The 27636-nt window shown below is 34.6% G+C and overlaps 1 protein-coding gene across 1 annotated transcript in view; it reads left to right on the top strand.

Annotated features, from left to right (window-relative positions):
* Nucleotides 1-14615, top strand: part of METTL25 (methyltransferase like 25) — a 93623-nt gene extending 79008 nt beyond the window's left edge. Inside the window, exons 9-12 of the mRNA XM_024736753.1 lie at nt 1076-1169; nt 12109-12183; nt 12748-12819; nt 14363-14615. Coding sequence (XP_024592521.1) covers nt 1076-1169; nt 12109-12183; nt 12748-12819; nt 14363-14455 — 334 coding nt within the window. The 3' untranslated portion in view covers nt 14456-14615. The remainder of the gene's footprint in view (nt 1-1075; nt 1170-12108; nt 12184-12747; nt 12820-14362) is intronic.
* Nucleotides 14616-27636: the final 13021 nt, after the last annotated feature.

Below are 27636 nucleotides of genomic sequence, written 5' to 3'. Positions count from 1 at the left end.
TATACTGTGATACATAAGATGTCCATATCGATTATATGATATCTCATATATAAATGTGTAAGATCTGAGAATTACACAAAAACTAATAAAAAATATTTCTGTTTCGTGGAACCTATACCTTTTCAAATGACTATTATTTCAAAGCAGTTTTCTGAGCAGGAAAGTGGTAAATGAAACTGCTCTTCTAACAAAATAGCATGACAATGTAGGCAGGAGTGAAGGGATAAACATCAGCTTTAATTAGGAAGTAGCTGTAATAATTAGGACATGAGGTAATAGCAAGTGTAATTAAAGTGACCATCTAGAAGTGGAGCTGAAGTTATATATTTGAGGTATATTTCAGTGGAAGAATTGGTAGAGCTTCATGTCTGACTAAGCATAGGGATTAATATTTATACTGCCAAGAGTAAATGAGCTTTTATTCATTGTTTTTGATACTTGGAGGTGGTTAATTTTTTATTCTCTTGATTTTTACATTATACTTAAATACAACCAAAATTGTGAGATGTGATAGTCCAGCATTGCATTATTTAAATTTAAAACCATCTCATATTTTGTTTATGCTGTAATGAAAATCTGCAGGGCATAAATGAGATCAAGTCAGACCCAACTCAGCAGCATATGGTGCTTTCCCAATGGCTGGCATTGAAGTTCTGTTTGCATGGCTGTTGGATGTCACCACTATTAGCAGGTGTTGCCATGAAATGTGCCCTGTAATGTTGAGCCAGTAAAGTGAAAATGTGCTTTGCAGCACAATGGAACCTTTCGGAATACCTATAGTTCCCTTTAAAAATGAGGCTTTTTTAATACTAAGTTTACAACTTCTTTCTCATAGTATTGTCTTCATAATAATGTCTTCCACTGTTGTATGTTGAAGGAATTCTCAAAAGCAGATCCCGAATATTTTTGTAATATGTAAACTAAAAGTGTTCACAAAAATATTACTGCATTATTATCACATGTGGAGCTTGTGCCATATGCACAGAAGGTATTTAAAAATATTTCATGACTGAATTTAAAATCATCTATAATTTAAATTGGAAAAACTAAACAGTGATTTAATTTTGTTTTGCAGTGATCGGCATGTTGGTAAAATTTATTCCAAATCCTCTTCCTTTCTGGATTATGTCAGAATGTCTCTAAAGAAGCTTGGATTAGATGAGTCCAAGGTCAGTATATGATTACCCATTGTTTTTATAAGAAACAAGAGAACTTCTATGGGGTTATGAATTGAGATAATACAAAATTATTTGCCCTCTACTTTTCTCTTATTCATGAAAAACATCTAAATTATATTGAAACCAAACTTCAGTTACCTTTATTCCAGTTCACCTTTTCTGTCAATATTATATGGATAGTTTGCTGTTGTACACCTCAAGAGTGATTCCCCTTTCAGGTTTATTCAGGTAAAAATGTGCCAATTTTCAAATCAAAATAGACTTAGAAAGCAAGAGCAAATGGGAATTGTAAGTACATCAGGAGACGATGGTTTTAATTTTAAACTGCATGTATTTAAAGGCTGTATAATCCATTAAAATTAAAAATCTTAAATTCAAAAACACTTTGAATGGTAGAATCCTGGAAAGTGGTAATGTCATAGAAAGCCCAAGGTAATAATTGAGAACATATTGTTGAAGACACAAAAGGTAAGCTGATGGACTAGTGGTAATAAATAGTCTAACACTGAGAAAAAAATAACTGTCAACATGATTCAAATGAGTTATTAACTAAAATATTAAGTTGAATCTGGATCACTTTGGTATTTTGAATTGATTATAAATTAAAATAAAGAATAAAATAGTTGGTTAAGGAATGGTGATTAAGGTGGTTAAGGTTTCTTCTTGAAAGAGAAAAATTATACAGATATGGTTAAGTTATATCAAAGCCAGAGGGAATTATTATTTATTGTACCAGTTATCCATTTACTCCCCAGTTGCTTTATTACTTAAAGCAATTAGACTGGTACGAATAAGTTTCCTCCTCTGTAAAATAGCTCTGAAAAAGCATTTCTAATTCATAGGATTTAAGAAAAATTAAATGAGGTAATAGACATAAAATGCTGAATACAATGTACATAGTAAGTGCTAACTAAATAATACTAGTTTTTATGATTCTTATCTTTGTATATGTACTACTTATAATAATACAATTGATATGACTCCTATAAACATTTTTATTTAGTCACCAATATGAAGATCCTTCTAGTCTTGCATAAATAAGAATAGACAGTGTTATCTTAGTTATTTTATTTCGGTTTTTTTTTAATATTTTTAATCAGACTGGTCTTCCTTCCAATTAGTCTTTCTTAATGCATATATTTACTTCATGTCTCAATTCCACGTCTTACATTTACTATCAGGAACACAAACCTAAGCATAATTTTTATAAATACAGAGCTAAGTTTTTACTTAAACTAAAAATGTATTTGTCAAAAACCAAACTGTAAAAATCCAGAAAGAGTGTTACTCATTTTTCGTGATGGCTTTCTCTTCCCAGCTTTGTCTCTAATAATAACCATAGTAAATGTTTCTTAATATGCTTATTATATTACTGATTAGAATATTAATAATAGCTAATATTTACTAAGCACTTACTATATTATAGTTATTATGCTAAAGACATCATAACATTATCGCATTTACTCTTCACTAAAAGAGTAAGATACTATTATTATTCCCAATGTAATGATCTAGAAAGAGAGGCTTACAAAAAGGCAAGTCATTTTCTCAGAGTTGAAGAGCAAGTGGCAGAGCTGGAACTTGAACGCAGATTCAACTTACATCAGAACCTCCACTGTCAACCACCACTGTACTGAGAAGTGAAATTAAAAACAAAAGGAAAAAGACTAATGTAGCTAAGTATCACCATAAAATATCAGTCTTAAATGATTACCTTTATTAGTAAAGACAATTAACAGTGCCCTGCTGATTTTTCTCTTAAAACTATTTAAGTTCATTGAAAGATAAATATGTTGAATAAAATGGGTGAGGAAAAGAAAAGGAACAAGAAACCCAAGCTGGAAGGGGAGGAAAGTACGGAACCTAATAAGGCATTTCAAAGGTGGGGGGGTGAGAGGAAGCAAATAGATGAGTACGTGTTTTGAGGGGTTTTTTGTTTGTTTTTATGTTAAACAAGAGGAATTGAGAGTTGTGTCTGTCAGGCCAGAGTGGTTGGAAATAGGATAAGTTATTAAAACCAAGCTTATATTTCTGATATAATATAAAATCCTATTATTTTTCTCCCACATTATGAAATATCAGTGCTAAAATGAAGGTTTTGACCACAAACACAATAAGAAGAGATTTATGAATAGTTTTATTTAAAAAATGAAATTAATTTTCACAAGATTCTAATTACTAAAAAGTATCAAAACCGCTTAAATTTAAAATATTAGATATACCAAAGTGTTTAAAAGATCTTTGACTAAATTTATAATCATTTATTAACAAGCTTATATATAATTGAAAGTGTGGTGAATACCACTGATGTGTTTCTGATCTCTCAAAGCACATCTCTTCATATTCAAAACGATGTAAGCAAGTGAAGTGCCTAGAAACCTCCTAACATGTTCTGATACTTTCTTAGTCACAAGAAATCATGTAAACATGAGGTAAAACAACATTCCCAGACAAATCATCATTCCAAAGACCAGAACAGAACAGCATGTGCTGGATATATAAGTGGTTCATACACAGCTTAAAATATCAATCCATAAGTCCTGTAGTCAGCTGTGACAGACAGCATTGGACATTTTCTCTTAGAGCAGGATTTTGTCAAACTCAGCACATTTGGATAATTCTTTATTGTGGAGAACTATCCTGTGCGTTGGAGGATGTTTAACATCTTTGACCTCTACCCACTAGGTGTCCGCAGTAGCACCCTAATTGTAACAATCCAAAATAAATAATTTTTTAAAAAAATCTCCAGACATTGCCACAAATGTCCTGGGGGTCAAAATCACCCCCAGTTAAGATCTGCTGTCTTCAAGCATTTGTCATTTTAGTGATTCCATTAACATTCCCGTTATAGACCCCATATTATCTTAAAATGCCATGTTACACCAAGAAACATAGAGTGGGGAAATGGGGAAAAGCAGTGATTCTGTTCTTATATTTTGAAGACTTTTTATCAAAATGATCCCCTCCTTGATTTTTAATTTTTCATAGCCTTAACCGTTTAAGGGTGATATTGTTTCACCCCTGCACAAGATACAGTTCTGTTTAAGAAGAGTGTTTAGATTTCACAGTAAAGCCAAGCCACTGGAAACAATAAATTGTGGCAGAACATCAGCTACCTTATATCAGCAAGTATACTGTTTATAATAGATGGACTACTTAGAATGACATTTTACAGTAATATTATTTGTAATTGAGTAAAGTTCAATTACTTCTTTGTAAAATATTTTAATACAACTTTGCAGTTGTCTAAAATAACAAAATCCTAGTGATTAGCTTTACCTAGACCTTAAAAAAATTAGGTATTTTTAAATTTTATCTTCTGTCCCAAACTTTGGCATCTCACCAAATTTCAGAAAACCTTTAAAATTGTATTCAAGGTTTCATATTCATGGTCCACAGCATTTTTTTCTTCTTTTGTATTAATTTTCTCTCTTTCTCCTCCCACATGCATGTACTGCACACACACGGATACATGAGCGTACACACACACACACACACACACATCCGTAAATTTTTGAAGCATCAGATTTTAAAAGCAGCAAAACTACTATTGCTTGCTAGACAAAGAACGAGCTGGAGCATTTGTCCATAAGAAGGGGAAATAAAAGGATCTTATGTTCTAGAGCTTGCATGTATGTGTGTTTGTGTGCTGTATACATATGATGAATATTCAAATAAATATTACTCTCAGATATTGAGAATGAAATAGACAATAAAACTGGTGATTTAACGGGAGTGTGTGCTGTTGAATGGACAAAGTTGAAAATCACTAAGATAGAACCTTAGTGGAAGGGATAGAGGATAACTCAGAAAATTATCCTTAAATATTTTCACAGTGTGCTTTGGATGTCCAAAAAAAAAAAAAAAAAAAAAAAACAAAATGTTTCTCCAAAACAGGCCAACAAAAGCAAAACTTTTGAGACCAAAATCATTTAGTTATTCACCAGCAAACATTTATTTTGAAGAATCTCCCATGTGCCAAGAAGAGTGGAAACTCTGGAGCTACAAAGATAATTAAGACATAACCCATGAGAAAAGAAAACAAGTAATTATAGCATGAACTTACAATGTTTGACATATAAGCATGTATGCTTGGAGTGACTCACTCTGCCTGTAAGATTTCTCAGAGGACATTGATGCCTTAGCTTGGTTTTGAAGGGTGCATAGGAGTTCATTAAGCAAACAAGGTGGGAAGGTAGGGAGCAGGGAATTTCAGGTGTGTGTGGTGGGGGGAATAGCTTGTACAAAACCACAGAGAGTAAGAAACATGATTCTGGACTCAGCACAGCTGGAGCATAAAGCAAGTAGAGGAGACAGTGGTGAGAGATGAGGCCAAAGGACTAGGCACACGTGGAGAGACCAAATAAACTGAGCTTTGGACATTAGATCAAAGATTGATTAGTAGTAATCATAATCACTAGGTGGTTTCAATAGAAGTGGGAGGGCAACAAAAAATACAAGGAGCTCATAAACTTCCATGTAGTAATATTCAGTGGTTCCTCGGTATCCATGGGGAATTGGCCCCCCACTGATAACAAAACCCAAGGATGCTCAGGTCCCTTATATAAAATGGTATAGTACAGTCAGCCTTGTGTATCTGTGGGTTCCACATCTATGGATGTGGAGGACTGACTGTATCCAGAAATGATCTACGTTATATGAGGTCATCTGACCCTAAAGAAACAGCGAATTCCTGATACAGTTTAAATATATATAGGAAGCCTGTCATCTTTGGTGATATGCAAAGAACATGTGCATTATTCCCATAAGTAAGTTCCTGCTGCTTTTTACAACCACTATAATAACACAGGCATACCTCAGACTGCGGGTTCAGTTCCAGAGCACCACAATAAAGTAAATATCGTAATAAAGCAAGTCACGTGAATTTTTTGGTTTCCCAGTGCAGATAGAAATTATGTTTACACTGTACTTTAGTCTATTATGTGTGCAATAGCATTATGTCTAAAAATATAATGTACATGCCTTAATAAAAAATATTTTATTGCTACCCTCTTGCTAAAATTCAAAAAATAAATAAATATAAATACTTTATTGCTGAAAACTGCTGACCATCATCTGAGCCTTCAGCAAGTCCTAGTCTCTTTGCTGGTGCAGACTCTTGCCTCGATGTAGGTGGTGCTGACTGAGCAGGGTGGTGGCTGCTGAAGGCTGGGGTGGCAATTCCTTAAAATACGGCAACCATGAAGTTTGACCCACATATTGACCTTTCACATTTTCTCTGTAGCAGACAATGCTGTTGGATAGCATTTTACCCACAGCAGAACGTCTTTCAAAATTGGAGTCAATCCTCTCAGACTGCTGCTACTTTATAAACTAAGTTTATATAATATTCTAAATCCTTTTTTGTCATCTCAACAGTCTTCACAGCATCTTCACCAAGAGTAGATCCCATCTCAAGAAACCACTTTCTTTGCTCATCCATAAGAAGCAACTCCTCACCTGTGAAAGCTTTATCGTGAGGTTGCAGCAATTCAGTCACATCTTTAGGCTCCACTTCTAATTCTAGTTCTCTTGTTGTTTCTGCCACATCTGCAGTTACTTCCTCCACTGAAGTTTTGAACCCCTCAAAGTCATCTATGAGAGTTGGAATCAGCTTCCTCCAAACTCCTGTTAATGTTGTTATTTTGACATCCTCCCATGAATCATGAATGTTCTTACATCTAGAATAGTGAATACTTTCCAGGATGTTTTCAATTTACTTTGCCCAGATCCATCAGATGAATCACTATTTATGGCAGCTATAGCCTTACAAAATGTATTTCTTAAATAAGACTTAAAGTCAAAATTACTGCTTGATCCATGGGCTGCAGAATGGATATTGTGTTAGCAGCATAAAAACAGCATTTTAATCTCATTGTGCATCTCCATGAGAGCTGTTGAGGTGCATTGCCAATGAGCCATAATATTTTGAAAAGAATCTTTTTTTCTGAGCAATAGGTCTCAACAATAGTCTTAAAATATTCAGTGAACCATGTTGTAAACAGATGTGCTATCATCCAGACTTTGTTGTTCTATTTATAGAGCACAAGCAGAGTAGATTTAGCATAATTCTTAAGGGTCCTAGGATTTTTGGAATGGTAAATGAGGTCAGCTTCAACCCAAAGTCACCAGCTGTATTAGACCCTAACTGACAAAAGAGATTTCAGCCTATTCTTTGAAGCTTTGAAGCCAGGCATTGACTTCTCCTCTTTAGCTATGAAAGTCCTAAATGGAGTCTTCTTCCAATATAAGGCAGTTTCATCTACATTGAAAATCTGTTGTTTAATGTAGCCACCTTCTTTAATTATCTTAACTAGATCTTCTGGATAACTTACTATAGCTTCTACATCAGTACTTGCTGCTTCACCTTGCACTCTTATGTTACAGAGACAGGTTCTTTCCTTAAACATCATGAACCAACCTCTGCTAGCTTCAGATTTCTTCTGCAGCTTCCTCACCTCTCCCAGCCTTCATAGAATTGAAGAAAGTTAGGGCCCTGCTCTGGATTAGACTTTGGCTTAAGGGAGTGTTGTGGCTGGTTTGATCTTCTATCCAGACCACTACAACTTTCTCAGTATCAGCAATAAGACTTTTGTTTTCATATCATTCATATGTTCACTGGAGTAGCACTTTTAATTTCCTTTAAGAAGTTTTCCTTTGCATTCTCAATTTGGTACCACATCCACCTACCTTGAGTTCTAGCCAAGGGTATATCAGCAGCCTCAGTCCTACCATCTACTGGTGAAAATAAGGTCAATTGCTAACCTATCTTCTGATCAGGTAGCGTGTGGGGAGAATCTCTGAACGACTATGTATCTCTCATCCAATCATACGACCCATTCCCCATGAAGTTGAAGTCTGGTCCACCTTTGCGTACCTGGACCCCCTTATATAGATCTATAAAAAGATGATTTTAATAAATAAATGGAAGAGAAGAGAAGAATCTTCCATGGAAAAGAATTCTAAATAATTTATTTGGATATTGCACCCTCACTCCTTAAGCATAACTCCTCACTCCTTAAGTGTGGGCTGCAAGTTGTGACTTTCTTCCAAAGCATACAATGTGGAAAGGGGAAAAGGAGGAACATTACAGTGAAGAAACCTGACAAATACTATCTCAGCCAAGTACTCAAGGTCAATATCTACAGTGATAAATCATATGGATAGTATGTACCCTTAATATGATGTGAGGAATATCACACTTAATTCTGTAGTCTTCCTCTCAAAACCCATAGCCCCAGTCTAATTATGAGGAAAACATCTGACAAATCCCAGTGAAGGAACATCCTACACAATGCTTGACTCGTACTCCTCAATACTGTCAAGGTCATCAAAAACAAGGCAAGTCTTGTGAGTCAACTATACTCCAATAAAAAGAAAAAAGAAAAAAAAAAAAAAGGCGAGTCTGAAAAACTGTCACAACCAATAGGACTAGATACAATGTAGTAAACTGGATGGGATCCTTGAACTGAAAAAAGACATTAGGTAAAAAGTGAGAAAATCCAAATGAAATGTAAACTTTAGCTAATAGTAATATATCATTATTGGTTCATTTACTATAACAAATAACTGTATTGTAAGGTGTTAATAATAGGGGAAACTGGATATAGGGTATATCTAAACTCTGTTATCTTCAAAATATCTTTAAATGTAAAACTTCTAAATTATGTTTATTTTTTAAAAATAATGTGAGCAAAGCTAATGTTTATTGAACCTTTGTGCCAAACATTGTGCTAAAAGCTTTGTTTATATTATCTCACTGAATGCTAAGGATGACTTTATGAAATGAATAGTTATCCTCATTTTATAGGTAAGGAAATTGAGACATAGGTTAAGTGGATGTCTTAAAGTTCAAATCTAGGAAATTGGGGAGGAAGGATTCCAATGCAGTCTGTCTAACTGTAGAGCCAGTGCTCCTTTTTGTCATATCCATATAACTTATTAACAGACATTGAGCTCAAGAAGAATGCTTAGCATTTTTCTAAAACTAGCGTTCATCAGACAAATAAGACTACGAGGAAGAATAAAGAGAAAACTCTGTGCTTGCCAATAGACAAAATAAATGTACTTCTAAAGCAGATTGAAGAATTGAGGTTTGAAATAAAGGCAGAAGAAACTCAAGGAATGATGAATCTTACTGAAGCATTTAAAGAAGAGATGCTTATATCCAGAACTTTGATTCTTGAAACTTTTGCAGACAGGATGAAGTTGATCAAGCATTTGAAGTGTGTTGAATCATAGGACATATACTAACACAGGGGTCCCCAACCCTCGGGCTGAGGACCGGTATAGGTCTGCAGCCTGTTAGGAACTGGGCCGCACAGCAGGAGGTGAGCGGTGGACGAGCAAGCGAAGCTTCATCTGCTGCTCCCCATCGCTCCCCATCACTCACATTACCACCTAACCCATCGCTCCCATTACCGCCTGAACCATCCACCCCCCACCAACCCCCCTCCACATCCGTGGAAAAATTGCCTTCCCTGAAACCGGTCCAAAAAGGTTGGGGATTGCTGATCTAACACAGCTGTATTGGAGTTAAAATGTCAAAAAAATTGTAAGAAAAGTAAGGGAGAAAACCTAAAGCTCCTCAATATGACTGCTCCTTCACTGTCTCTCACCCAGTTTCTCTTTAGGACTGGATATCTCCCTGAACCTAAATGACAGCTCACTGAGCTAGGGCCCTGTTATACAGCTCAACTAATATTAATCCCTTTTTCTGGAGTCTAGGAGATGGGTAGCAGGGAGCAATGGAATTCATGACCAAAACTCCCAGCTGCCATTCAATGTGCACTTCATCTTGTAAGTTCCCATGTATGTCCTTGCCTAAATATGATCTACACTCAGGCACTTCCTCAATTCTGACGCCTCCTTTATCTCTAGGATGCTTGCCCTATCTTGGCTCTTACTGGATTTAACACCCAATTATGTCATCTGTAAAATAAGACCATGAACATACATATGTTACAAATTGATATTAGAATTAAAAAACAGTGTCTTCATAAAATTTCCATAGATTCTCTGATCTAATCTTATGAGACACATATTAATATAATTATATCCACCAAACTTTTGGTGTAAGAACAAGGCCATTTATTTTGTTTTGTTTTTTGCACACAGCTTTGCATATGGTTTTACTAGTTGGATTTCTACCTTAACGTCTATCCATCAAACATACCTGTAATGCATAGTTTACAGTATCCAGCTTTGGATTACTCAAAGTAAAGCAAAAGACTTCCACTTTTTTTTTAATAGAAAAGTAAAGGTGATGTTCTCACCTTTTCTCTTCAAAATTACACAAAAGCAACAAATAAAAAGAGAAATAGAAACACAAACTCCTTTTTGACAAAATCAAAAAGCATATTAAATCTCAAACCATGTACATTATGAAGTACAGTGAAGGTAAAGAAGGATGCAGAAAGATGCCAAGAGAAATTGCCCAGGGTTACAGATCACCAACAAAACCAACAATATAGTTCTTTAAAGTAGCATATCCTGAGGAACAAAATCAACAATTCCTAGTTTGGAACAAATGCAGTTGATGACCAGGGTGGTGCTTCTCGGTTTGACATAAAGGGGAGACAGAATATTGGAGAACCCAAGGAGTCACATTGAAAAGCCATGTTTGTAGGAAGCAGTATGCTGATGAGGCAGGATTGAAAAAAGATTGTGAGTTCTGAGTTGTCCTGTAACTGCTGATCTCACATGACAGGACAGAAGTGAAGACTAAAGGCTATAATTCAAACACATACACAGTTTTTTTGAGAGGAGAGTTTTTGCTGACTTGAAGTGCAGACTAGATCTAGTCCAATATACTCTACTGCAAAAATTTGGTCCAGGAGGTACTCATTTGATTCAAAGATGGGCAAAATTTTAAAAAGGGTTGGAGAGAAGGCCATAATCTGCTTGGGTTCTATACCAAAGGGGAGATCTTTTCTGGAAAGCTACACTAGAAATTGGATGAGACGAAGCTTTACTTGTCACTGTTACCTACCCTTTTGTATTTTTTGAATTCAAAAGAAATTTCATGTGATAGAAAAAGAATAGGGGCTTTGAAAAAATATTTAGATATTTTCAAGGAAATCTGAATACAAATCCTTTCAGAGTTTGGACTCTTTTTATTCAGTCTTTCATTTGTTTTGACCACATATAATTTGACAGCAGTTTCTTCTGGTGACGTTCCTTTATCAGGCCTTTCACAGAGGCATTCAACTTACAGAGAAACAGCTTTGCCTTTTGTATTTGTATCTCATTGGTTTTGTAATATTTATTCATGTCATATTATAATATAACTGGAATAACAAGTTTAAGAACAAATACAATTAATTCAGTAGGCATAAAGCTCAACTGGTGGGAACAGAAACATGTAAATGATCTAGAAAGTGGCCTACTAACCACAAAGGTACAGTGTACTATGGGTGTCATATGTTTTAGAGAAAAAAACAGCAATGCTTGTTGATGAATTTGTTAAGTGGATGTTAGAAGAAATTACCTTAAATATGAATATATGTCCTTACTGTATTCCTTTTGCCTTTGAGTTATTCTTTAGGATATATAGTTTTAGATAGTTTTAGATATATTGTTTAAATTTTAATTTTGTTCAAGAACAGATTATTGAGCTCCTACCTACTGTGCACCCCAAGCATAGAAACAAGTGAAAGTAAGTATTTCATCACTACTTGTTGAAATAAAACAAAGTTAATAGGCTGGTATTGGTGATTTTACTTAGGATATACTGAATAACCTGTATTGGTACAGAAGATTTAAATGAAAGAATTTAGTTATATTGACTTGTTTCATGGATATCCTTAGAGCTCTTCAGACACCTAAGGTTGTTTTAAATTGTTATGTTTGTTTTACTTTAGGGTATGTTTGATTAGAAAAAAATATTTTTAACTGTTATTAAATTTATTATTGTTATTTTATCTTGAAGCTGCCAGAAAGAATTATAATGGACTACTACGAGAAGTACAAGCCTAGAATGAATGAGCTGGAGGCTTTTAATATGGTAAATCTCAGAATTAAACATATTAAATTGAATATGTTGCTAGACTTGAGTAGGATCCTATTAAATTTTTTTATGGGGCCAACCAATCTGTGTTGTTTTTCTCTTAATGTAGAAAAACCGTTTTGGATCATTTCCTATTTTAGAACTATATTAGGTGTCAGTAATGCAATAAAGAGAACACATGGTAGATTTCTCTTAAAGTGTATTATAAATGCATGGAAAGAAGTTTTAGAGTCCTTTGAACACATATTGGTCTCAATGCAGTTATTTCACAAGCATTCCTTTTAATGAATTTCATTCTTAGTACCCCTTTAAAAGCTTTCTATCACATATGTATGATTGCTTTTGGATTCTATCCCAAAGTCACTCAAAGGACATTCTTTTCCTTTTACTATTAAATAAAAACTTTTGATCTCTGAAGTATTTATTTTCTGAAGATGTACAATGAGTATTGGAGATTTGGCCTTATATGAGTTTCTGTAGATACATTTTCTTAAACAAGTGTTAAGCTAGTATTTTTGTTTGTTTTAAAGTACCACTGTCCTATCTTATACTTTCTTTTAGTTGAAAGTTGTTCTGGCTCCTTGCATAGAGACATTGATTCTTCTGGATCGACTTTGCTACCTGAAAGAGCAGGTAAATTATGTTAACTTTAAATGCATAACAAATATATTTATTAAACCCAGTAATATGGATCTGCTTATAACTAGGATAACATTCTTTCACATAAAACTAGTAAGATAATTTTTCTCATTATATTTTCCAAGTCTAAATATTCTTTCCATCTCTTTTGAAACAAAAACATATGTACAACAGATGTTTCCAGCAAAGCTACTATAATAAAGTTTACATTCTTTTAATTTTATGGTAATTACTATACAGTAGACGATGCACACAAACCATCATGTATGACATATTGTGTAGCTAAAATTAATAAAAGCAAGATGTAAAAGATATCATTTTTATGCTTCATTTTATAAGAATCACCTTTTAATTCACTTTTGAGTTTTTGGACATATGCACTCTGCAGTTTAGAAATTTCCTTCTCATCAGTGATAATTGCTTCTGTTTTTTTCAGTCTTATTTGTTTTATCTTTGTTGAATGACCAAAAAATATGATTTTTTGTTATCTTTGGGAAAAATGTGTTTTTCAGATTCTACTCTATGATCAAAATAATGTTTTTGAGCTCTTTAAAATTAAGCCCATTTGTGGATTCAGCCTTGTTTCCAGTATAAACTCTTTATTTTAATAATTTTGTTTTATCATATGGAGAGCTTTATTTCTTTTCAGCAAACTACTTGGAACAGATGAATTTTAATAATTGGTATTTTTATGGAGAAAGGCAATTTTTAAATATTTACATAATTATGTACTTTCCTAAGCTACTAACTAATTCAAAATCACTGGAATCTTTTGGTTCTCAACTTGTTAGTTCACAGAATCAGCCTTATTTTACTAGGTACTCATCATTTCCCTTTCAAAACAATTTCCAGTGACCTAAATAAAATAGGTATGCAAAACAGTATGCACCAAGTTTAACCGATTGGTAACAAAGTGACAGAAATCATATAATTGTTCATTTTGTTAATATTTTAAATAATATTTTACTATTATAAAAGTAATACACACTTATGTTAGAAAATTTTAAATGAAGAATATAAAAAAAATTAAAAGTAATGATTATCTCACCTTTCAGCATTAGCTATTAAATTATTGATATGTTTTTTAGAGCTTCTAATATGTGTATGTTGCATGTATATGTATGAGCATGTTATTTCTACTTTAAAATTGGAATAAATTGTAAATGCAGTTTTGCATCTAATTTGTTTCATTTGTTTTATTTAGAATTTTTCCATCTCATTAAATGTACTACAGAAGCTGAATAATGTTTCATCATATAATTTATTTAAGTAGTACCCAGTTGTCTCTAGCCACTTCCAGTTTTTCACAATTGCAGCAAGGAGTAACCTTGTGGTTCACTCTCTATGCATATCTTTATTTCCTCAACATAAATTCCCGAAGGTGAATTTCTAAGTGTTAATTTTATTCAACAAAGAATAATTTTCTTTTATATAGTTTGTTTTTCATGTAGTTTTTATATTCCAGTATGTAGTCTAACATCTCTCATTTTTATCTTCAACAAGTAGTTGCCTATTTAAATCACTTACCAATTTGCAGGATGATATTGCGTGGTCTGCACTCGTGAAGTTGTTTGATCCTGTGAAATCTCCCAGATGTTATGCCATTATTGCACTGAAGAAGCAGCAGTGATTTCAATTGAAGCAAGGTATTAGATGTATCTGTTTGTGGAATCAATTGCTAATTTTGCTTTTCTAAACATTAATGCCATGTTACATAAATATTTGAAAAAATTGCTATATATTTTAAATAGGCAACAAAACAATAGCTAACAACAGAATGCCTTAATCCATTTTCCATTGTCAAAGCATACATTAAGTTTAAAAAAATCAAGAACTCATGAAAATATTATAAAAGGATTTGACCTACATTTCAGAGTTAGTACGTCTATAGGACATTGTAATCTGAGCCTTGTTTCCTGTTCAGTATTTGAGACCCTTGCTATTTGCTGCATATCACATTTTGACTTTTTACCAACCTAAAATCAGATGAAAGGTATAGGTATAGATACAGTACAACTAGTTGGTCCTGAAGATCATTAGCATTTTCTTTCACATTTTGGAAGGATTTTTCATGTTATCAGGAGAGAAAAGGTCACGCTTAAATAAATACACAGGAAGCAGGCCAGACATAAAAAGTGCTTAATATAAAGCATATTTTATACTGTGTTTTAATCTAAATTACATAAGGAAATATTCTGTGTCCTTAAAGGAATATGTGTCTTATAACTGAGATATTCACTTTAAGGATTCTTGGGGCTATTTATCTTACTAAAATAAAGGATGGGTTGTCAGTTTATGAATCATCTGGTACTCTGTAAAAAACCAATCTAGGAGAAGCAGGAGTGAATAAGAGAAGACCCAAACTCTGCCCAATATGGTACAGAGTCCTTTCATTAGCAGAAAACTTGAGGTTTCTAATACACACAGAAGAGATGGACAACTGGGAAAAAGCTTCCTTGATTCTCAGCTAGAGACTGCATAAAATTCTCCCAGAAGAAGAAGTAACTGCTTTCTTAAATTTCAGAGTCTATACACAGATGAGAATAATTTTTTGCTTTGGGTTGTGATACTGAGTTTGTAGCCAGTATATGTGTGAATGGTCAGGTGCTTTGTATACCTAGTACAACACTGGGAAAATTAGCCATTTTTAAAGTTTTTTATGCTGAAAACTTTAAACATGTCCAGAAGTGGAGAGTAGAGTATAATAAATCCCCATGTACTCATCACAAACTTCAGTAATTATAAACATTTTACCAATCTCGTTTCATCAGGACACACATGAAAGTGCACACAGACACACATTTGCCACCCATACTCACCTTCCCTGGAGAATTTTAAAGTAAATCTCAAGCAGTTTGTTATTTCACATAAATACGTAAATATATATTTCTAAGTTAAGGATTTCTTTCCATAATAATCTATTACTTATCCTCATTCACATTTCCGTGATTGGCTCAAAATGTCTTTTATATCAGTTGGTTCAATTCAGAATCAAAACAGGGTTCACACATTTGCATTTGGTTGATGCGTCTCTTTAGGTTGCTTATTTTATTCTATTTTATTTCCTTATATTGTTTGCTATATGAGTATCTAACTCAGGAGCAGTAAACCGTTCCAAGCCTACCTTTTTTCCTTTCATAATTTTAACTTCTATGTAAAATTTTAAACTTTTTTTCTGATGCCCAAATATTTATATAACATTCATTTCTTCTTATAATAAAGAAAAAAAAAAGAACCTTATATAGGTAAAGCTCTACTTATTTGGGTAAAGAGAAGTGAATTACAAATGTTTTAATACCAAGGAAAGTATGTAGTAACTTCTTAGTGTTTCAAAACCTTGTCAGAAATTGCATTTACCAATTAGAGCTTTCCATTTTTTATTAATCAGAGACAAATGTGAGATTCCAGCATCTAATCAACATGAGATGATCTGTACGGCACTGAGATGATAACATTTCAGCAGAAAGCAAAGAAATACAATATTTTGGTAGGGCTTCATACACGTGAATCCCTGTTGCACTGTTTGTAGACTCATCTCATAAAAACCGCTCTTTGAGAACTCGTTTACAAGTTGAATGAAAGAGTGGTGCATTAGCAGGAGCACCAATTCTGACAATTACCTTCTGGGTGAGTTAAAGCAAGACTCTTAATATCTCAGAGCCTCATTTGTAAAGTAGGGTTTTATTTAATATTTATTTTATAAACATTTATTGAATGCCTACCATGTGTCAGAGATTATGCTAGGTAGGCACTGGCAGTATGGAGGCAAACAAGACATGTCCCTGTCCTCAGAGTTCAGTGAAGAAGACAATAAAATTACTAATTACAGTAATTAGAACTATAATTACTGAAAAGGGCTGAGAGGATCAGGGCATAGCATTCTTTAGAGTATCTTCAAATCAATAGACTTAGGGGGAAGAAGGACTCAGTAATATTAGTACCGTAGTTTAGATTCATGTGACTTAAGTTGTTTTGTGTCCTTGCCTAAGTCACTTAACTATTCGGTGTACCTCAGTTTTCTCATCTGTAAAAAATAATGTAAGAATAGAATTTACTCATAAGGTTATTAAGAGGATTAACGGACTAAATATATGTTATTCAACTCCCCCAAAATATCTCCAGCCACCTTGTTAATCAAGCAAAACTAAATTTATTAGAATTCTCTTCAGCAATAGAGGACTTCCCCTTGACAGTCTTGACTGTCTCTGAAGGAGGAGGTCAGGAAAGGATACTTATAAGATTTGGAAGTCTGGGCTCAAGGAGCTTAAGGCAGCTTTTTTAAGGTGGAGAACAGACTGGGATTGGGGAAATTTCATGACGTAAGTTTTATGGTTAGTATCTATAGCAAGGTGAGGGTCTTGAACCAAGTCTTGATAAGTAAACTGTTGCTTGACAAGTGAACTCTCTGCCAAGGAAAGCAGATTGTTTGTCTGAGATAAATTAATATATGGGAATTTCCTGAAACAAACAATGAAGTTATTTATTGGTTTACAGTCTTATCTTTCCTGGGGAAAGTTTTCTTGCAAAAAACAAATAAATCATGTTGAAGCAGGTGGTCTCAGTTCTTAGACCCCATAGCTCTGTCACATTGATGCAGATGGTTGCGGTTCTCCATGTAAAGTACTTAATTCCTGGCACATAATGCATAATATAAAAGCAATAGTTGTGTTTTTTAAATGTCCTAGAGGGAGAGAAATGGGAACTTACTTATAAGTTATGACATTGATTTTGTAGGGAAAAAAATGTGTTCTAGATTCTAATCAGACAACTTACAGATGGAATTTTAGTGTCCCCATTCAAAATTTGAGGAATTGTCCACATTTAAAAGTGGAATTGATTACTGGATGAAGAACATTACTTTATGCTCAGTAGTATGTTTCACAACAGCAATTTTGCTTGCTGACATAATCTGTCATTTTAAGATTAATATTCATTTTTAGATTAATTTCTAACAGTGATTGCTCTGTATCTATAGGTATAAATGGTGAGACTTATGCAAAAGACCTCCCACACTACATGCATCTGTTGATTGTTCTTTAATTGGCGTTTCTAGCTACTTTGCATAATAATAATTATTATTATTACCCTCTTTAACATGCATAGTTATTCCAAAGTCTTTGTCATGAGGCATGAGGTTCCTTTTTTTCCTGGATGGCTATGAGCTAAATTGACTGCGTTTTTTTAATACATGTTTGTTTGTTTTTTTTAATTGAGATATAGTTGGTTTACATATTATATAAGTTTCAAGTGTACAACATAGTGATTCACAATTTTTAGAGGTTATACTCCATTTATAGTTTTTATAAAATATTGTCTATATTTCTTGTGCTGTATATCCTTGTACCTTATTTATTTTATACATAGTAGTTTGTACCTCTTAATCCCCTACCCCTATCCTGCTCCTCCTTCCTTCCCTCTCCCCACTCACAACCATTAGCTTGTTTTCTATATCTGTGAGTCTGTTTCTTTTTTGTTATTCTAAACAAAATATAAACTAGTGAACAAATATTCACTAGTTTGTTTCATTTTTTAGATTCTACATATAAGTGATAACATATAGCATATGTCTTTCTCTGTCTGACTTATTTCACTAAGTTTAATACCCACCAAGTCTATCCATTTTGTTGCAAATGGCAAAATGTCATTCTTTTTGACGGTTGAGTAGTATTCCATTCCATATATGTGTGTGTGTGTGTATACACATATATGTATATGAATAGTACGTATATAAATAAATATATGAAATTTCCATATGCTTTATTTTTTTCTTCCAGTTTTATTGAGATATAATTGACATACAGTACTGTTTAAGTTTAAGGTGTGCAGCATAATGATTTGACTTACATACATCATGAAATGTTTATCACAGTAAGTTTAGTGAACATCCATCACCTCATGTAGATACAAAATGAAAGAAAGAAAAGAAAATTTTCCTCGTGATAAGAACTTTCAGGATTTACTCTCTTAAAAACTTTCATATATAACATATAGCAATGTTGATTATATTTACGTTGTGCACTATGTTCCCTGTTATTTATTTATCTTATGACTGGGAGTTTGTACCTTTTGACTGCCTTCATCCAATTACCCCTCACCCCATCACCCTCCTCTTGTAACCACAAACCTGATCTCTTCTTCTATGAGTGAGTTTGTTTTTATTTGTTTTTAAAGTATAATTTACCTACAGTTAACACTATGTTAGTTCCTGTTACACAACATAGTGATTTGATATTTCTGTACATTTCAAGATGATCACCATGGTGGCTCCAGTTATCTGTCACCATACAAAGATAATGCACAGTTATTTTTTTTTAATTTTTTTTTAATTTTTATTTTTTGCAGTACACGGGCCTCTCACTGTTGTGGCCTCTCCCGTTGCGGAACACAGGCTCCGGACGCGCAGGCTCAGCGGCCATGGCTCACAGATCCAACCACACTGTACATTTCATACCCATGACTCATTTGTTTTGCAGCTGGAATTTTGTACCTCTTAATCTCCCTCACCTATTTCTCTCCCTCCCTGTCCCTGACCCACTCCCCTCTGGCAACCACCTGTTTGTTGTCTGTATCTATGAGTCTGTTTCTGTCTAGTTATGCTTATTCATTTGTTTTGCTTTTTAGATTCCACATATAAGTGAAATCATTCAGTATTTGTCTTTCTCTGTCTGACTTACTTCACTTAACATAATATCCACCAAGTCTATCCATGTTGTTGCAAATGGGAAAATTGTGTTCTTTTTTATGGCTGAGTAATATTCCATTGTGTGTGTGTCACATCTTCTGTTTCCATTCATCTCATTCATCTACTGAGGAGCACTTAGGTTGCTTCCATATCTTGCATATCTTGGCTATTGTAAATAATGCTGCAGTGAACACAGGGGTGCATTTATCTTTTCAAATTAGTGTTTTTGTTTTCTTCAGATAAATACCCAAGAGTAGAATTGCTGTATCATATGAAGTTCTGTTTTTAGTTTTTTAAGGAATGTCCATCTGTTCTCCATAGTGGCTGTGCCAATTTACATCCCCACCAACAGTGCACGAGGGTTCCCATTCCTCCACACCCTCTCCAGCATTTGTTGTGTTCTTTTCGTTGATAGCCATTTCTGACAGGTGTGAGGTGATATCTCATTGTGGTTTTGATTTGCATTTCCTTGCTGATTGGTGATGTTGAGCATCTTTTCATGTGCCTTTTGACCATCTGTATGCCTTCTTTGGAAAAATGTCTATTCAGATCCTCTGCCCATGTTTGATTGGGTTGTTGGGGATTTTTTTGATGTTGAGTTGTATGAGTTCTTTGTATATTTTGGATGTATTATTATTAGTTGTATTAGATGTATCATTTGCATATATCTTCTCCCATTCAGTAGGTGACCTTTTCATTTTGTTGTTAGTTTCCTTTGCTGTGCAAAAGCCTTTCCATTTGATGTAGTCCCATTTGTCTATTTTTGCTTTTGTTTCCTTTGCCCAAGGAGACATATCCATGAAATATTACTAAGATCAGTGTCAAAGAGCTTACTTCCTATGTTTTCTTCTAGAAGTGTTATGGTTTCAGGTTTTACATTTAAGTCTTTAATCCATTTTGAATTTATTTTTGTGCATGGTTTGAGAGAGTAGTCCCCTTTGATTCTTTTGCATATAACTGTCCAGTTTTCCCAACACTGTTTGTTGAAGAGACTGCCTTTTCCTCATTGTATGTTCTTGCCTCCTTTGTCGGAGATTAATTACCCATAAAAGTGTGGGTTCATTTCTGGACTGTCTATTCTGTTCCACTGATCTATGTGTCTGTTTTTGTGCCAGCAGCATACTATTTTGATTACTGTAGCTTTGTAGTATTTGGAATCAGGGAGCATGATACTCCCAGCTTTGTTGTTCTTTCTCGAGACTGTTTTGGCTTTTCAGGGACTTTTGTGTTTTCATACAAATTTTAGAAGTATTTGTCCAAGTTCTGTGAAAAATGCCATTGGTATTTTGATAAGGTCCCATATGCTTTAAATTTAAGAATTATACACCTAAATACCTTTCGAGTCAAAGAAGAAAGTGGAAATCAGAAAATATTTTGAATAATAATGAAAATAATTGAATTGAATTATAATTTTTCATTACAGATCATTGTAATTTTCATTACAAATTAGACATCAAACTTGTAAGATGAGCTAAACCATGATATAAGGAAATATTAGCTGTGAACACATAATAGCAAAGAAAAAGACCGAAAATCAAAAGATTAGTAGTTAGTGGAAGAAAAACACACAAAGAGATAATTAACACCTCTAAAAGTTGGTTCTTAGATAACTAATGAAATTGACACAACTCTGAAAGAGTAATCATTTAAAAAAAAATAAAACAGTTAAATAACTAAGGAATGTAAAAGGGAACATCACTATAGATCCTACAAGAATTAGAACGGTAATAAGAATATTATGAACAGCTTTATACTGATAAATTTGAACATTTGTGTAAAAAGGAAATTTTTCTCAAAGAAATGCAATATGCTAAAATTGCCGAAAGAAGAAAAATAAAACATAAATAATCATATAACTGTTATATTGAATCTGTAATTAATCCTCTATTAATTTCCTACATCTCAATAAAAGTACTTTGTGGATGTTAAATGTAATTCAGTTACCTACTATCTTGTTAGTTCGCAACTATGTGACTATAACACTTAAGGTTGGGGAGAAAGATTTAAAAGCTGTTGATAGTTCCTAATCTTCAGGAGTTCATAATCTAGTCATTGAAACACATATGAGAGGCATATGGAAGAGTTAAGAGTTAGATAATGACATTTGGGAGGAGAAGAAGAAAGTGTCTACATAAACACACAATGCTTTACCATGAACTATGTCCTAGATTGTTGACTTCTGTCCCATTCTTCCCCTTAATTATAGTTTCCTTTGGGTTGTTTCTAAATGTGGTCAGTAGAATGGCTTGTTTTTGTGGAGGAGAGGACTGTTTAAGAAATAATCTGTTATGTGCTCTGGTTAACCTGTGACCAAAGGAACTGAAAGTCTCCAAACCTTCCCAGATGATTTGTACTTGGCCAGTGATACTACTGGCTACATGTATGGGAATTTATTAGTTGATGTATTTATCTCAGTGGATTTCCTCATTAAGTTTGCAGATGTTTTTTCAATGAAAGACCTTTTTTTTTTAATTGTACTGTTTTTATCAGAATTTTCCAATGAACAATCCAGAATAAGAGAGTTAACACATTTCAGCACAGAACAGAGTAGCGTGTATTTAAAATTCATGGGAGGAAAAGCCTTTAATTTGTACTCAGACAGTTATGATTGAACATGTTGGATTTTAGAAAAATAGAGGCAGTATGCAAATTCCAACCTGAAATTCAACACATTGCTTTCCATTTAGTCAACATGGGGTTTGGTGTGCATCAGTTAATCATGTGGAACTAAATGCACATGTATTCAGAGTTAGCTGCCCTCTCAGGAAAGAATCCAGTCTTCTAATACTGCCACAACTCTTTTAAGAAAATTAGTTGATGGTGGTTTTCCATCGAGTAAACTATACTCAAATAATGTGTTTCAAGGAAAGATAAAACAATTCCAGATCCATTTGATTATCACAACAGACATCTCTGGTGCTCTGGTGACTTCAGACTATTTCCAGTTTTAGTAGACAATATAACGGTGCAGGTAAACCTCTGTGAATAAAGGCATAAGGGACAGATTTTTTAATCATAAAGAAAAAATGTTAGTGCTCTATTTCCACTTTAATCCAAAGGAAAGGAAAAATAAAATTAAAATAAATAATTAAAATTAAAAATAAAATGGAAGGCAAAGGAGAGGGTTCACTTTTAATGTATAGGATGTTGACCATCTTTTTATGTATGTATACAATGCCTTTAAAGGCTCCACATTTACATTCATGTTACCAGCTTATACTATGTTTGGGAAGTCATCCCTTCATAGCAGGTTTTACTGTACTGAAGAGTGATATTTAGTAGTTTTGAGGATTGGCATTTACAGTGTAAGAACTGAAAGCTTTTGCAAGGTAAATGATTTTCTTGGATAACTTTTCTCTAATTAATAGCAAATACTGTCCGTTTCTCTTGAAAATAAACAGATCTGAATTTTTAAAAGTATGCTTCATATTTTCTCTGGATGCGCAGGCTCAGTGGCCATGGCTCACGGGCCCAGCCGCTCTGCGGCATGTGGGATCTTCCCAGACCGGGCACGAACCCGTGACCCCTGCATCGGCAGGTGGACTCTCAACCACTGCACCACCAGGGAAGCCCTCTAGCGCAGTTTTAATATATGCTTTTGTTAATGAGATTCTTGGTAATGTGTTTTCATTCTGATAAATTGGTTGCCGATGCTTAGAGAAGAAAGGATTTCATTACAATTGCTACTGTTAATAGCATACCTCCTACCTTTAAGATTAATTAAACAATAGTAAATTCAACCAATATCTCCTTACTGTTCTATTATTATGAAAATTAAAACTTTATATCTCTTGGAGCTTTTTGTAGTTAATAAATAAAGCAGTGTTACAGAGCTTCAGAAGGTCATAGTAGCCTGGTGGAGTTACATCGAATACACATTTAATTTATGTCTTGATTTTTAGATTCTAAACTGTCTACAAGATGCAAATGCATAAGAAGGGTAGGATAGCTGTTTGTCAGGGCCAAAATAGAAATGACATCTTGGAAAAATAGGAAACAGAAGACGAAATCTCTCTGACTTTTCCAAAAACAGAGTATATGTGTTTCTGATCAAGTAAGACATATAAAGTCCAACAAAACTTCATTGAACATCTATAAACTGGTGTTTTCACACTTAACCTCAATTCTCAGAACAACAAATTAATTCAATAGCGTGTATTAGGGATATAGATTGTTAGTATCAAAACAGTAATATACACCCAAGGAGCAAGCAGTAATACTTAAGAACAGTTCACCCATTTTTCATTCACTCTAGGGTTTAATTATTATCTTGAAAGCATAATGATTTCAGTACCCAGTGTCTGCTTACAGACTTCCTTTTTGTTCTTTCCGTTTGTCTAACCCTGTGATCTCCAGACTTTGGTGGGCCAAAGAATTAAGGTGTATAGTACTATATTCAAAACTAAACAAATAACCATGTAAATGTATTTTCTATAAAAATGTGTTACAGGAAACACATTTAAGAGATCTTTCAGCTCACTGTCATAGATTTAAGAAAAAAAGATTCAATGATAAGAATCCCATTGACATTCCAAATAATGTATTTTGTTTTTACTGCTTTGGATAATAGATTCATACTTGGCTTTTATTTTCTTATAAGTATATGCTAAGTTAAAATCAGAACTTTGCAATTTAAAGTTAAAAGTGGCAGCCCAAGGCCACTTTTGAAAGGATTGAACACCAATGATACTGGTTAGTTTGTTTTGTTTTTATATCTTTATTGGAGTATAATTGTTTTACAATGTTGTGTTAGTTTCTGCTGTACAACAAAGTGAATCAGCTATATGTATACATATATCCCCATATCCCCTCCCTCTTGCGTCTCCCTCCCACCCTCCCTATCCCACCCCGCTAGGTGGTCACAAAGCACCGAGCTGATCTCCCTGTGTTATGCAGCAGCTTCCCACTAGCTATCTATTTTACATTTGGTAGTGTATACATGTCAATGCTACTCTCTCACTTCGTCCCAGCTTCCCCTTCCCCACCCCGTGTCCTCAAGTCCATTCTCTATGCCTGCGTATGTATTCCTGCCCTGACACTAGGCTCATCAGTACCGTTTTTTTAGATTCCGTATATGTGTGTTAGCATCTGGTATTTGTTTTTCTCTTTCTGATTTACTTTACTCTGTATGACAGACTCTAGGTCCATCCACCTCGTTACAAATAACTCAATTTCGTTCCTTTTTATGGTTGAGTAATATTCCATTGTATATATATGCCAGATAGTGCTTAGTTTTAGCTTACTTGGGAAGATCAGTGAAAACCAAGAAGCTTCCTGCCCATGATATTAATTTTAATTTTAAAATAAATCTTGGGACTTCCCTGGTGGCGCAGTGGTTAAGAATCCACCTGCCAATGCAGGGGACTCAGGTTCGAGCCCTGGTCCAGGAAGATCCCACATGCCGTGGAGCAACTAAGCCCGTGCGCCACAACTACTGAGCCTGCGCTCTAGAGCCCACGAGCCACAACTACTGAAGCCCATGTGCCTAGAGCCCGTGCTCTGCAACAAAGAGAAGCCACCGCAATGAGAAGCCCGCGCACTGCAACAAAGAGTAGCCCCCGCTCACTGCAACTAGACAAAGCCCACGCGCAGCAATGAAGACCCAACACAGCCAAAATAAATAAATAAATAAAATAAAAAATAAATAAAAATTTAAAATAAATCTTAAGATAATTACTAAAAATAAACCTAAAGATAATTGCCAGTTATTAAATACCAACTACTTTGACATTTTATATGTCATATATACAAGGGCCACCCCAGAAGAATCAGAGAGGGGTTTTATAAAGAGGCCTGTAAATGAAATTTGAAAATTCCAAAGAAAATTTTAAAAACATCTAACTAAATAGATGACCACACAGCATAATGTTAGGACAATAACATTCCAAAAAGCTGGTGGGCATATAGCAATGCTTAAAACTTCAACATATGAGTTATAGAGTATATTTCTTAGTTACCAGTACTGATCTTTCTGGGCACCAGAGTGATAAGCTAAAATTGTAAGAAATTATTCCAGTATGTAATAACACTTCTTTTTACATTGAAGTCCACGCCAGTGGCTTGCTTCCTTGTCCAAAGATTAGCTTCCAGTCTTAGAAATAATATGGGAAGCAAAGATTAAGCAGGAGATTCCCTGCCTCACCTTTTTTTCCTCAAGTAAGCTGAGCTTAGAGTTGTATTAGGCAAAATTGCACTCTGCAGACCAACAGCATCAGCATCACCTGAGAACTTGTTAAAAATGCAGAATCTCAGTCCCTACCCCAAACCTACTCAGTCAGAATAGGTATTTTAAGAGACCCCCAAGTGCTTAACATTTGAGAAGACAGCCTCTTTAAGGCTCCTCTGAGAGAGTTTTATGCCCAAGAACACAGAAGACCCTGCCAGGCCCCTTAGTATCTGCTGCATTCCCAGGTTAGGGAGCATGCAAATCCCAAGGGTGCTCACTCACAGCCCTGCCCTAAATGGACCACATCTTGCCTCATGCTCGAGAGGTCTGTACCTAAGAATATTAGACCTCCCTCTCTTCAGTCACTGCCGAAGAATAAATACAAAGGAGACCAGAATTTCACAAATTCCTTCTGCCTTCAGCTGACATTTTTTAACAGGCATTACTGCAACAGGACTTGTTAATAAATTTGGGGATTGATTTGTGGGGTTTTTTGCAGCCATTTCTCACAACTGACTAAGGCTATGTCTTTTCAATATAATGTAAAAGATTTAGTTTGTAAGTAAAATTTAAGAATGTGAAAATGTTCTGCATTATCTGTATATTTACCATAAAACTCTAACTTATATATATGAATTAGGAACAACTCTTCAAAAGGCCTTCATATCTTTTGGTAGATGCTCCACATTTTATTCCGTGCTTTTTCTGTTTATCTCTGATTATGGTATCTTTCACCCATGCGATCTTTTCATATTAATAAAGATCGCAGACCAGTTGGCATTGGAATTTTCATAGAATTTATTTTAAAAATCAAGATACAGTGAATCTGTTGAGGCAAACAAATCAGGTTCCTGGGCTAAACCTCAAGTTAACATACAAGCTGTCATTTTTACAAATCCATGAAAAATAAATGAGGAATCTGGCTCTCGAATAATATGATCATGCTATTTAAAACTCTTTACTTTCTCTCTTTTAGTTTTAAAAAAAATGAAGAAAGTATAGTTAAATTACTCACATTCCCACCACCAAGTAGTTATTTTCAGTCGGTCCAAATGCATTTATTGTTTATATCTGCCTTAACAATCAACATACCATTTATATTCTGCCTCTTTTACTTAATATTATGTAAGAAACATTTCCCCATAATTCTACACTGCCTTCATCGTGATCATTTTTTTTTTTTTTGCGGTACGCGGGCCTCTCACTGCTGTGGCCTCTCCCGTTGCAGAGCACAGGCTCCCGACGCGCAGGCTCAGCAGCCATGGCTCACGGCCCCAGCCGCTCCGCAGCACGTGGGATCCTCCCAGACCGGGGCACGAACCCGTGTCCCCCGCATCGGCAGGCGGACCCCCAACCACTGCGCCACCAGGGAAGCCCCATCGTGATCATTTTTAATGACTTAAGAGTCCATCCTAATGACATATACTCTATTTACCCATTATTTTATTGTTAGACCTTCCAACCTCTTGCTATTGTGACTGTTGTGAATACATTTGAGCATATGACATTCTCTTCTTCAATCATTTACACTGTATGACTACATTCCCAGAAGGATAATTGCTAGTTAAAGGTTGATAATACTATTAAGTGTATCATACACATTAACTATTTAGGAACTCTGCTTTTTTCAATCCAGGGCCAAATTTGGATTTAGTTCTTTTCATAAAAGCTGCCAGCTTGGGAAATCATTGATGGTTAAACATAGAATCCACAGACAGCTTCAATAACAATGAACTGCAAACCCTGAATAGGCTCCTGCCTAGATATTTGTACATAAAATATAAGGAAACATAGGCAAGCAATCTACTAATGACTAGACAGAAATCAGTTCATACAACTGAGGTCTACATAAGTGTGCCAATAAATTAAATTCAAAGATACCCTCCAAAACTGCACAAATGACCAGTCACCAAATATAAGAATAAATACAGGGCTTCCCTGGTGGCGCAATGGTTGAGAGTCC

The sequence above is a fragment of the Neophocaena asiaeorientalis genome, unplaced genomic scaffold (genome assembly GCF_003031525.2).
Source record: "Neophocaena asiaeorientalis asiaeorientalis breed wild unplaced genomic scaffold, Neophocaena_asiaeorientalis_V1.1 scaffold134, whole genome shotgun sequence".
Lineage (NCBI taxonomy): Eukaryota > Metazoa > Chordata > Mammalia > Artiodactyla > Phocoenidae > Neophocaena > Neophocaena asiaeorientalis.
The sequence above is the reverse complement of the archived record's forward strand: the minus strand, read 5'-3'. Positions and strand labels throughout refer to the sequence as shown.